The sequence below is a fragment of the Perognathus longimembris genome, chromosome 19 (assembly GCF_023159225.1).
Source record: "Perognathus longimembris pacificus isolate PPM17 chromosome 19, ASM2315922v1, whole genome shotgun sequence".
Taxonomy (NCBI): Eukaryota; Metazoa; Chordata; class Mammalia; order Rodentia; family Heteromyidae; genus Perognathus; species Perognathus longimembris.
The window spans coordinates 10,634,912-10,647,314 of NC_063179.1; the positions used below are offsets into that span (position 1 = coordinate 10,634,912).

The following is a 12,403-nucleotide window of genomic DNA, read 5'->3' on the forward strand; positions in this document are numbered from 1 at the left end:
AAGTGAGGAATTCAAAAAGATGAATTCTAATTTCTCTTATGCTGCCAGAATTACTTCTTTCTCAACTATATATTTGTTTCTGCTGTTGCTTAATAAGCTAAATTAGTATAATCATTTTCATTGTACACTCATCAAACACATTCCCGTGGTATGTAGGTAGAGAAATGGGTGAAAGGCATATAGGCCCAATCTTCTTCATTAATGCATATGAAATCTCTAGCAGTTATATACAGTTATCCCATAAGTACAGAAAAGAGAACACACTAGTATATTAATTTGTCCACTCAGATGAAAAATCACTAAATCAAATCAAATTATTAGGTCAAGGTAGTCAAAAGCTTATGGCGAAATTGCAAACAGACCAGGTTATTTTAGTTTGAAATATACTTCATGATCTTCTGTCTCTATATATATATATATATATATATATATATAATATCTGCTATCTTTAATGGCCAAATTGCACAATGGGAACAATGACACTTAACAATATTCTGGAATACACTGGTTTCCTTTTCCACAAGGTAAAATGTTGGGAAGCTAAACAAGTCATGTAAGAAGCATTTGTAGAACAAAACATCTAATTGAGCAAAAATGTACCAACTGAAAGGTATGAAGCATAGTGACAACAGGTGAAGTATCTTCTGCATATAGTCAACTGTTCCTGAATATTAGGATTAATACTCAGAACACTGTGTGATTACCCTCTGCACACGCATGATATGTTCTATTGCCAAATATAACACATATAGGAAATATGGCCTTTAATTCTTTTGGCCTCTAGAAAGTTTAATCCAAAATATGCTTTATAACCTATGAATTATACTTGTGCAACATTTTTATTGAATAAATAATATTTTCAAATTTCTACTGCCGGAAATTTGGAAATTAAATGCTCTCAAATATAAGAATCCACAGCAAACAAAAATCCAGCTTCAAATACACAGCTTTAAAAATGTTCACTTAACATTTTAATATCACAAATTTATATTAGATAGAGCATTATTATCCAGGTCCAATACAAAAGGAAACTTTCAAATATGATGATAAGGAATTAGTATTATGTAAATAACTAATAATAAAATTGCTAAAAACTAAAACCAGTAAATAAAACATATTTTCTTAAAGTAAGAAAAGACATTTACTCAGAATAAAATAAATGCAATTTAAATCTACACAATGATACCACCATGTTTCTAAACTTCACCTTTTACAAACACTGGTACACTATATAAACTGCCCCTTGTAAAGTGTAAAATATTACAATATCAATGGGAGAGAAGTCAAGAGATCTCTACCAAAATTCTTTAAGTCAGAACCTTATTTTGGAGCAGTACATCTGTACACATGGTAAACAAGTGTACAAGTTCACTTATAAGATTCCATTAGGTTAACTTCACAATATGTTAGGTCCAACGTGAAGATGGTTACCCATCTTCACAGCTATGGTACCTTTCCTGCATTTATTCTTTACTAAGAAGTTAGACAGAGGTGATATAGATCAAGGTGCATTATGCACATAAACTGCTTTTTGTTAAATTGCAAAAATTAAAAAAAAACATAAAATAAACTAAAATTAAGATAAGTAAGGGAAGGGATGGGTAAGAATTTTGAAGAGGGTGGCAGTGATCAGGGTGCTCTGTATTCAGAAACTGTTTTGGTGACTTGCAACTCCTTTGTAGAAGAAGTTGAAGATAATAAAAATATTCAAAAAAATGAGATAGTAGCCAAGTGCTTAAAGATGAAACTGTCACAACAAACAGTACAAGAAATGTATCCAATGCCCAACGTATAATACTGTAACCTCTCTGTACGTCAATTTGATAATAAAAATTTGAGAAAAAAAAAAAAAAAAAAAAGATGAAACTGTCAGCCTGCTGCTGGGCAAATGCCTAAACTTCTGGCAACTCAGAAGACTGATGGGCTGAGATTGAGCGTCAAAGCCAGTTAGGGTAGTAAAGTCTGTAAGAAGTTTATGTCCAATTAACTACTGAAAAAAGCCAGAAGTGGAGCTGTTGCTCAGTGCTAGAGTGCTAGCCTTGAACAAAGCTCATGTTCAGGCCCTGAATTTAAGCCCCAGGCCCGGTAAACAAAAAACAAAAATAAGATAAAAGACTCAGAACTTCTTTCCCAGGCAATTTTTACACTTATTCTGGGGAGCAGAGATGTTTCCATGAAATGAGTGTTGATAAATAGTTTCAGGATTGTGGGCTTTGCAAATCCCTAGTTCTGTCATTGTGGCATGGAAATATCCCAAATTATTTAGGAGTGATTGATTATATCTCTATTTAAAAATGTAAGTTGTATTTATTGGTATTCAGTTTTCTAGACAGTCACCTTCTTTAGAGTGAGCCTTTATTTTGTCATCATTATTACAAACAAGGGCTGGATAGGAATTCCACCAGTTCTGTTGATCTGGAAGCCATTCTCAACCATATGCTCATTTTCACCAAAATACCAAGAAACTGGATTCCATGGAAATTCCAATTATATTTTCATCTTTTGTTAAAGTAAGTATGTTGATAGGAATTGGGAAGTTTTCTGAATTTTTCCTACCTATTTAATTTACCGAGTAAAATTCAAATGAAGATAAATACATTTAATTAAGTATTTTAACAAAACATTTTTGGTTTATCCCTAAAGAACCATTATCTTTGTGAACTCTTTATTTTCTTTTTTTTTTCTTTTTCAAGAATGAAGATGAGGGGCTGGGGATATAGCCTAGTGGCAAGAGTGCCTGCCTCGGATACACGGGGCCCTAGGTTCGATTCCCCAGCACCACATATACAGAAAACGGCCAGAAGCGGTGCTGTGGCTCAAGTGGCAGAGTGCTCGCCTTGAGCGGGAAGAAGCCAGGGACAGTGCTTAGGCCCTGAGTCCAAGGCCCAGGACTGGCCAAAAAAAAAAAAAAAAAGAATGAAGATGATTACATAGAAGGAATCTGAAGTTCAATACTAAATTATTTCCTAGGTATTATTCCCTATGGCTTAACTTTAGTTTCTCTGTTCTTACATATTTAATAGAACACAGTAGGGAGAAAATGTGTATAGGAAAGGTGAATGATTTTTCTCATCCTGATAGGCCATCAGATCTTTGGTTGTGTTTTCTGATTCTAGCTGTAAGGCTTCTGCTTGGTATGGGAAGTGCGGCTGCTGCCCAGGACCTTGCTGGACAGGGGCAGGAACAGATGGCTCGTGCCTGGCTCTGCCTACACACCAGGGAAACACTACGCTTGGATGGATGGAGTACTTTTTTTTTTTACATAATAGTGATAAAATGAAAATAAACAGTCAATGAGGGAGATGGAGGCCACAGTGCCTGCAGTCACAGTGATTTCACTGCTATGCTTAACGTTTTTCCCACAAGTACAAAGCAAAGCTATAGTGCAGCTGCTTCACAGACTAGTAATTAAACAGAATGGAGTGGGTCCGCCTTGGAAGAGAAGCTCTCTTCACAAACTGAGAGGACACATGCATAAGCTGTCCCACTGGATTTCCTCAAGATAGAACATGCCATTCCATTTCCTTCCTTATATAATTAAGGAAAAAGACACTTGATTTGAAATTTTTGATCACTTATCCAATCCCTTCTTTTGAGAAGTTACAAAATATATAGGTCTGATGTGGATTTCACCTACATCAATAATAATATAGCAATTGTTTGGTGGAATTAATTTGGACAATAGAAAAAAATCCCTGTGTTTTAAAGGTTAAATTAAGAACACACCTCTAATGAGAGATAGATATATTGATGGATGGATAGATAGATGATATAGACATAGATTATATAGATGATACAGATACATGAATGTATACCAGTAATGACATCATAAATTTATTTACCTCAATTGGAGCACCAAAGATTTGGATATCATAAACAGCGATGTATTAATAAATGGCACTGTATATTTAAATGTACCTCTATGATAATAAAAGATAAAATTGTGTGATATTACATATGTCCCATAGTCTTCCCATTTTATAAAAGAGAAAATGGCAATATGTTGCTAAAAGGGATCAATTCAGTGCATCCCAACTTCAACCGCATCCCACACAACTTCCCAAGAGAGGATAAGCCAAGCAAATGGAACCAAGAAACTAAAACGAAATTAAGCAGAAACCAACTTACTTTTCCAACATATTGAGGATCTGGTCCCATATGTTCTTCTAAAACAAAGAACTGATTCCAAACCCATCCCCTCTTGGGCCGATGGTGGACTTCTGTTTCACCTTCAATGTGTTGGGTCTGGTTTCTGGTCACTTTGATGGAGCTGTGGTGAGAAGTTCCATAACACCTCTGCACAAAACAGAGACACACTAGGACTGGGCAGATGCAAGATGTGCTCGTAATTTTCATTGTAAGATAGCGTTCCAGTTGACCGTGCCCTTCTTTCCTTTCAGCTACAAATGCTTAGTGAGCATTCAAGAGAGAAGACACAGCATCTTTTGGAAGGACAGTCCAAAGTAGATTGTTTTGCATGTCCATGATTTAACTGCCCATTGGGGAAGAGTCAGATTATATTTACATCCTGAAGCACTTTGAGACACAGAGCTGTAGAGCTTCCAAATTCCAGTTCTTTACAGCAGAGAAATACAAGTGATCATTTTCTACCTGATGGAAAGAGAGAAAATTGTGTACATTATAAAGCAGGTTAAACTTAATTATTTTCTCTAAATGAAAATCATAATATTTTGCAGTGTGAGGCTGATAGGAAAAGAAAATACATTCTTTCAGAAATTCTAGTAATTCTTATTAAAATATTTTACTGTACTTTCTCCTTGTCCTATTAACTCTCAATTTCATATATATGTGTATGTGTATTTTTGTGTATATATATGTATACACACATACATGTATGTATGTGTATGTATATATATACATATATGTATACAGTCAAGGATACAAATTACAAGAAACCCAAACAGGTCTTCTCCAACAGTATATTTCTTTCTAAAAAAAGAAATAGTGACAATTTCAATAAGTCATTGATCAAGAATTGCTTAAGGTTAGAAATCATGTTTCATTTTGACCATATGGCAAACATAAGATGTAAGTATTTCATATATTTTGTAAAAGTACAGAAATGTTTTAAATGAAATTAAAATGCTTCAAATTTATTTCTAACATGTTTACATACATATATACATACAAAGCAATACCATTCTCATTCATTCCAACCAGGTTACGATCACTGTGAATCACCTGTTTCCCATCTCCAGCATTCACATGTACAAAAAGGATACATAGCAAAATTGCTTTCAGTGTACTTTACAGTCCACATAACAACACATTGTTTGCATGATTTTTATATTGACTTTTGTTTTCACTTGCCAAAATATCCTACATTTTCAAGTCAGAAATCAGCAAAAGGAAATTTAATCTAGCCTTTCTTCTTAGAAGCTAAAATGTTGAGTATGCAGAAGGTGTTGTTATCTTAATACTTAGCACCCTTTACTGTGATTTTTTTGTGTCTCTATGAATGAATATCATTGCCATGCTTCAAAAGATAGCTTCATTTACTATGCTATGAGAGAAGAGATTTATAAATGTAACTTCCTGCTGAGCTTCTAGAATTCTTTCCGATATAGGTTAGGAAAAATTGAAATGCCAAAAATCAAACCCCAAGCAAGACTAATCCAATCAAAATATGTGACAAGTATTTGCCTTTTGCCAGTTAACATCATCTAAGGATTCTGCCTGCTTCCATGTAAACTGCCTTATACAACAATGTAAAGATATTTAAATAAACATATGTGAATTCTGATTCACAGAACCGTCAATAACTACAGAGCCTTAGGGTGTAGACATGTTTCTTTCTAGTTAGAATGTATGCCATTGAGACATACCTTTCTATTATAAGCAACAGCACCCAGGTAAAATCAATGGATGGAACAAGTTCTCATTGAGAAAAATTTCAGGACAGTGATCCTGGCTTCTTGGCCACATAATCAGGAGTTGAGCACTGATAACAGAGTCCAACTGTACAACTGCATGAAACAGGAATATTAAGCAACCCAGCTCCAGTAGCAGGCATTTGATCATGTTTTGGATGAACTTCATTAGCTCCTAAATCTCCCCAAATCTGGTCCTTAAGCATTCTCAGCAATTTTTATGGATATAGAAAAAAAATTGTAATAAATGTAATTACAGACTCTATGGCCAATTTGATTTTTGGTGCTCTGAAATAGAAATTTCCTCTGATAAAATCATCACTAGTATAATATTCTTAAAAGGTTGTTTGCCAAAGTTGAAGTATATATAATAATGTGTGACATGGACTTTTTCTTTCTGCTCAGTACTCAGTGATCCAGCACTATTTATGGAGATGAATGTCTGGTTTTTGGAATTTACTCTCTTTAGAAAACTGAAATAAAGACACTACTTAGAGCCAGAAGACAGAGTCTACAAGATCCACTGTGTAGTAGAGGATTGCATGTGAACTACAACTTGTGATTTTGAACTTAGTTTTCATTACCAATAGGTTTTTTCAGTGAATTAACTTTAACATATGTTTACTAACATATATTTAATATCTTTTAATTTATTTTTAATAATAGAATACAATTTCCAAATTGTGTAATATGGGCTGGGGATATGGCCTAGTGGCAAGAGTGCTTGCCCCATATTGTGTAATATATATATATATATACATATACATATACATATACATATATATATTCCAGTTACTCAGATTAAATCACTATTCCTAATAGCTTTTTGTACAGACACTACTTTAAAAGTGAGGAGCTGGGGGCGGTTGACTCATGCTTGTAATCCTACCTACTCAGAAAGCTTAGACCAAAGGATGACAGTTCAAAGCCAGTCACGGTAGGAAAGTCCATGAGACTCTTTCCTCCAATAAACTACTAAAAATATTAAAAGCCAGAATTTGAACTGTGGTTCAGGAAAAGGCTGAGTAGTAATCTTGAACAAAAGAAGCTCAGGAGCAGCAGTCAGTCTCTGAATTCCTGCCCAAGGACAGACACCAAAAACGAAAAGTAAGACTAAAAAAAATAAAATAAGACTTCCGGGAAGATGGCGGAGGAGCAGCAGAGCCCTAGCGGAGCTCCCTCCGACATCGCAGTTTTCTCACCCCATAGAAACTTTTACTCCTAGAAAGACAGCCAGCGTAAGTTCTCACAGTACAGGGATTCTGGCAAGGAAGGAAAAATCAACTTAGCTCGTCTGAAAACACAGATTTGAGCTCTGGGCGGTATCCCACCGCCACGCCAGTGCCAGCGCCGCCACAGCGCCCAGCACAATGACCCACACTCTGCATGGCTAAAGCACACAGCGTAGACCAGGGAGAAATCCTCCAGATGGCGGCTGAGCACAGATGACCTGAAACCGCAGAGAAAGCGTGAGTAGCCCAAGAAAGATATTCTCACTCGCGCCCACAGAGCAGCTTCTGGAAGGCAGCCCTTCCCCCACCGCCAGAGCAAAGCGCCATCTTTGCCACTGGCATAGGGTCAGACCAGATTGGAACTAAAGCAGGCCTGGGGAAAGCGAGGTCAAAGTAGCCATCTTTGAAAAGGGCAAGAGGGACCGACCAGTGTGAGCCAGCTCTGCCCAGGAGAATACCCCCTGCCCAGGCGTGAGGCGAGTCCTGGGCCTCAGCTTAGTCAGAGGTGCCCAGCCCTGCCCGCCAGAATTTCTAAATTTAAAGAGAAAGCAGCGAGCAGCGAGCAGCGACACTGAAACACCAGACGGGGGAACAAATAGTTCCTGAGACAGTTAAACGGTCCCATCACAGAGGAAGCCCAATTCCCACCCTGAAACGGAGCTGCTTTCCATAGCCACCTCCGCCAAGGAGGCCGCCCCGCCCAGGCAAGCAACTATCAGCAGGGTAAAACAGGCCAGAGGTGCCCCGCCCTGCTGAGTCCACAGCCTAGTCAAAGCCAGGCATCAAAAGCAGCGGCCCCACAGCAGACAAAGGAGACACAGTTCCTGAGACTGCTCACGTCCCCATCTACAGAGGATGCCCAAGGCCTACCGGCAAGCTGTGCAAACCACAGAGACCCAGGATTGCACCAACAGGGGGGAAGGGTCAGAACAGATCCACCCCTTGCCAACTGAAATCAAGTCAAACCAGCCAATCAGGAAAATAGACTGCAGACCAGCTCAAGGAAACCAGAGACTGGGGAAAGACCTCCTAAACAAGAAGGACTCCATTTTTTTTCTTTTTTCTTTTCTTTTCAAACATTTTTTAAACTTTTTTTTAAAAAAAATTTCTTTTTAATTTTTTCATTTCTGAAACGTCGTTGGTTTTTTTTTGTTGTTTGTTTGTTTGCTTGTTTGTTTTCCATTTTTACCGGTTTGTTTTATCAAGTTTTTGTTTGTTTGTTTCTTTGTTTGTTTGGGTTGTTCCTTTTCTGTTTTTTTTTTCTTTTTCTTTTTAAAATAATTTTTCTGTTTTGTGCATCTGTTTTCCAGTATTTTTACTTTATTTCTCTCTTTGCGTTCTCTTCCTTTAAAAATTACTTTCCTATGAATAACACCTCCACTCTTTTCTGCTAACTCTCGATTGTCTATCATTTTAACCTTGTTTTTTGTACTGATTCTACTCTTCTCCACATTTCCACGTCACTGAAACAAAACCAAAATCACCACCCCCTTCCAATACATTTTACTCTATTCTCTTTACTACCTCCAACTTACCCTCCTGACTTACTGCCTGGACCTCCAGGTTCCATCAACTCCTGGTTATTGGATAGAGGGTATCCCAGCTTAATCTGAGTGAATCAAAGGGGTTCATAGAGAAAGCCAGTCCTAAAAGAACTTAATATAAAAACAAAAATTGCGTATAGGGTTGTAACAGTAAATAAGTAACTACTGAATACAGGGCCCAGGATTGGTTGTTATATTGAAATTATATTCTTTAGAAACAGCAAATCTAGTTTTATAGACAAGTATACAAGGTATCTGTATATAATTGTGAACTTGTAAGATTTACACAACAGTGCTTGGTAAGGGCTGCTTTGGGTCCTAAACGGTGCTCACAGGTGCTGGTAGACTGGCATTCCCAATTCAAATGGGCAGAAGGAACACAAGAAAGATGCAAACAATGAAGTCTTATCCCCCACTCAAAACAAGCAGGAAGCAGAGCAGTCAATCAAAGACATAGAAGAAAACCCCCAAAATGCTCTACAAAAATCTGATAAACATGATAAATGAAAAGTTTGAATCTCTTCAGCCAATTATTCTACAGCATGAGGAGGCAAAGCAAAAATTAATGGAGAATTTCATGGCATCCACAAATAGAAAGATAAATGAGCTTCAAGAGTCAAATGAAAAGATAGCTACCCAGCTTAAAGATTTGAGAGACAACAATCAAAACCAAAGTAATGAAGTTAATGAAGTCAAGAAGTCCATACACGACCTAAAAAACGACATGGAAATCATCAGGAAAGACCAGTCAGAAGGAAAAGAGATTCGAAATCAAGTAGCTGGCCTACAGTCCCGACTAATTGAAGCAGAGGATCAGATCTAAGGAGCTGAAGATTCCTTAGATTCGATGGAGAAAGATCAAAAATCAATACAAATCCAGTCCAATCAACAAAACAGATCACTACAGGAGATTCAAGACACGATCAGGAAGCCCAATTTAAGGATAAAAGGTATTGAGGAAAACTTGGAGAAAGAAGTTAATGGGATAGGCAATCTATTTAACAGAATATTAGCTGAGAACTTCCCAAATATCCAGAAGGAAAGGCCTATACAAATACAAGAAGCATTTAGAACCCCAAACCGACCAGACCAGAATAGGACATCCCACCGACACATTGTGATCAAAACAGGATCAGTAGAGTACAAGGAAAGAATCCTTAAAGCTGTTAGGGAGAAGAAAACAAACACATACAAAGGAAAAGCAATCAGAATTACCCCAGACTTCTCAGCAGAGACCATGAAAGCAAGGAGAGCCTGGAATGAAGTATACCAGACACTAAATAAAAATAACTACCAACCAAGAATTCTTTACGCAGCCAAACTCTCATTCATAGCCAAAGGTCAAATAAAAGTCTTCCACAGTAAGGAAAAACTGAAACAATATATCTCCACCAAACCAGCTTTACAGAAAATCCTCAAAGATGTACTATACAGGGAAAGCAATCAAGATCCCAATACAGACAAAGAAATGAACCCTAAATAGTAAACATCAGATCAAGAAATGGGAAGACACAGCTTTAAACAAGATAGTGATAATGAAAGGAACAAACGATCATCTCTCAATCCTAACTCTGAACATTAATGGACTTAATTCTCCAATCAAACGACATAGGCTCTTAAGTTGGATCAAAAATCAAGATCCATCTTTCAGCTGCCTCCAAGAGACACATCTATCCTGCAAAAGTAAACATCTTCTAAAAGTGAAAGGCTGGAATCATATCTGTCAAGCAAATGGCTCCTATAAGCAGGCTGGTGTTGCAATTCTAGTATCAGACAAAATTGACTTCAAATTAAAAAAGGTAAGAAGAGACAAAGAAGGCTACTACATACTAGTAAAGGCATCTCTCCTATAGGAAGCTATAACCATTCTAAATATCTACACACCAAATGCAGGAGCACCCAACTTCATCAAACAAACACTACTGACTCTAAAAACACTCACAGACCCAAACACATTTATAGTTGGGGATTTTAACACTCCACTATCACCTCTGGACAGATCAACACGCCAAAAACTGAACAAAGAAACCAAAGATCTAAATAATTGCATAGACCAAGTATACTTAACCGACATCTACAGAATATTCCACCCAGCAACAACAGAATACACATTCTTCTCCGCAGCACATGGAACATTCTCCAAAATAGATCACATCTTAGGGCACAAAGATAATCTGTACAAATTCAGAAGTATCAAAACCATTCCCTGAATTCTCTCAGACCACAATGGAATAAAATTAGAGCTCAACTCAAACAGCCACCACAGAAAATCCTACAATTCATGGAGACTAAACAACACACTGCTGAACCATCAGTGGGTCATTGAAGAAATTAAAACGGAAAGTCAAATGTTTATGGACTTCAACCAAGTTGAGGACACAACGTACCAGCTCCTTTGGGACACAGCAAAGGCAGTACTCAGAGGAAAATTTATATCTCTGAGTACATACATCAACAAACTGGAGAAACAGCAACTCAGTAATTTAAGGAAGCACCTTAATTTTCTGGAGAGAGAAGAGCAAGCCAAACCCCAAGTCAATAGACGGAAGCAAATAATTAAAATCAAATCAGAATTGAATCAATTAGAGATGAAAAAAAACATCAAAAGAGTCAACAAACAAAGAGTTGGTTCTTTGAAAAAATCAACAAGATAGACAGACCCCTTGCAAACCTGACCAAAAAACGAAGGCAGCACATTCAAATAAACAAGATAAGAGATGAAACAGGTAACATCACCACAGAAATAACTGAAATTCAGAAAATAATAAGGGACTATTTTGCAAACCTTTATGCCAACAAATTCAAGAACCTGGAAGAAATGGATGATTTCCTAGAAAATATTGATATCCCCAAACTCAACCATGAAGATTTAAACCTTCTAAACAGACCCATATCCAGTATTGAAGTAGAAACGCCCAGGTCCAGATGGATTCACTGCAGAATTCTACAAGGCCTTCAAAACAGAACTCACACCAATATTTCTCAAACTCTTCAATGAAATTGAAAGAGAACGTTCACTACCAGACTCATTCTATGAAGCATCACAAGGCCCAATAGCTATACCCTCATGAACACATAGATGATGCTAAGTGAAATGAACTCCATGTTATGGAAACAATTGTTATATCACAGTTGTAACTACTTTCAACGTCCCATGTGTATCTGTAGCTTATATTATTGATGATGTTCTTGTATTACCTTCCTGTGGTTGTACCTACACTATCTCTGTAATCTTATCTGAGTATATTGGAAACCGTGTATACTGGTATTGGAAGTAGGAAATTGAAAAGGAATACCAAATTTGAGAGACACACGGTAAAAAAAGACAAACAACTACAAAAGCAATACTTGCAAAACTGTTTGGTGTAAGTGGACTGAACACCTCTGTGGGGGGGAGGGAAAGGGGGAGGAGGGAGGGGGGTATGAGGGACAAGGTAACAAACAGTACAATAAATGTATCCAATGCCTAATGTATGAAACTGTAACCTCTCTGTACATCAGTTTGATAATAAAAATTTGAAAAAAAAAATAAATCCCAATCTAACACAAAGTTTTCTCACATTTGTCCTGAAGTACTATAACATGTTACTCTCACAAAGATTGTTTAATTGTGTGTGTGTGTGTGTGTGTGTGTGTGTGTGTTGCTTCCTGAGTTGGATCTCAGGGTCTGGGCACTGTTCTTTAGTATTATTGCTCAAGGCTGATGGTCTACTATATGAACCATTCCTCCACTTGT

At 37.1% G+C, this 12,403-nt stretch overlaps 1 protein-coding gene across 1 annotated transcript in view; it reads right to left on the reverse strand.

Moving 5' to 3' along the window:
* Cdh18 (cadherin 18) overlaps positions 1-12,403 on the reverse strand; it is a 332,938-nt gene that overhangs the window by 198,657 nt on the left and 121,878 nt on the right. Inside the window, exon 2 of the mRNA XM_048368427.1 lies at positions 4,129-4,611. Within this exon, the coding sequence (XP_048224384.1) occupies positions 4,129-4,356 (228 nt within the window). The 5' untranslated portion in view covers positions 4,357-4,611. The remainder of the gene's footprint in view (positions 1-4,128; positions 4,612-12,403) is intronic.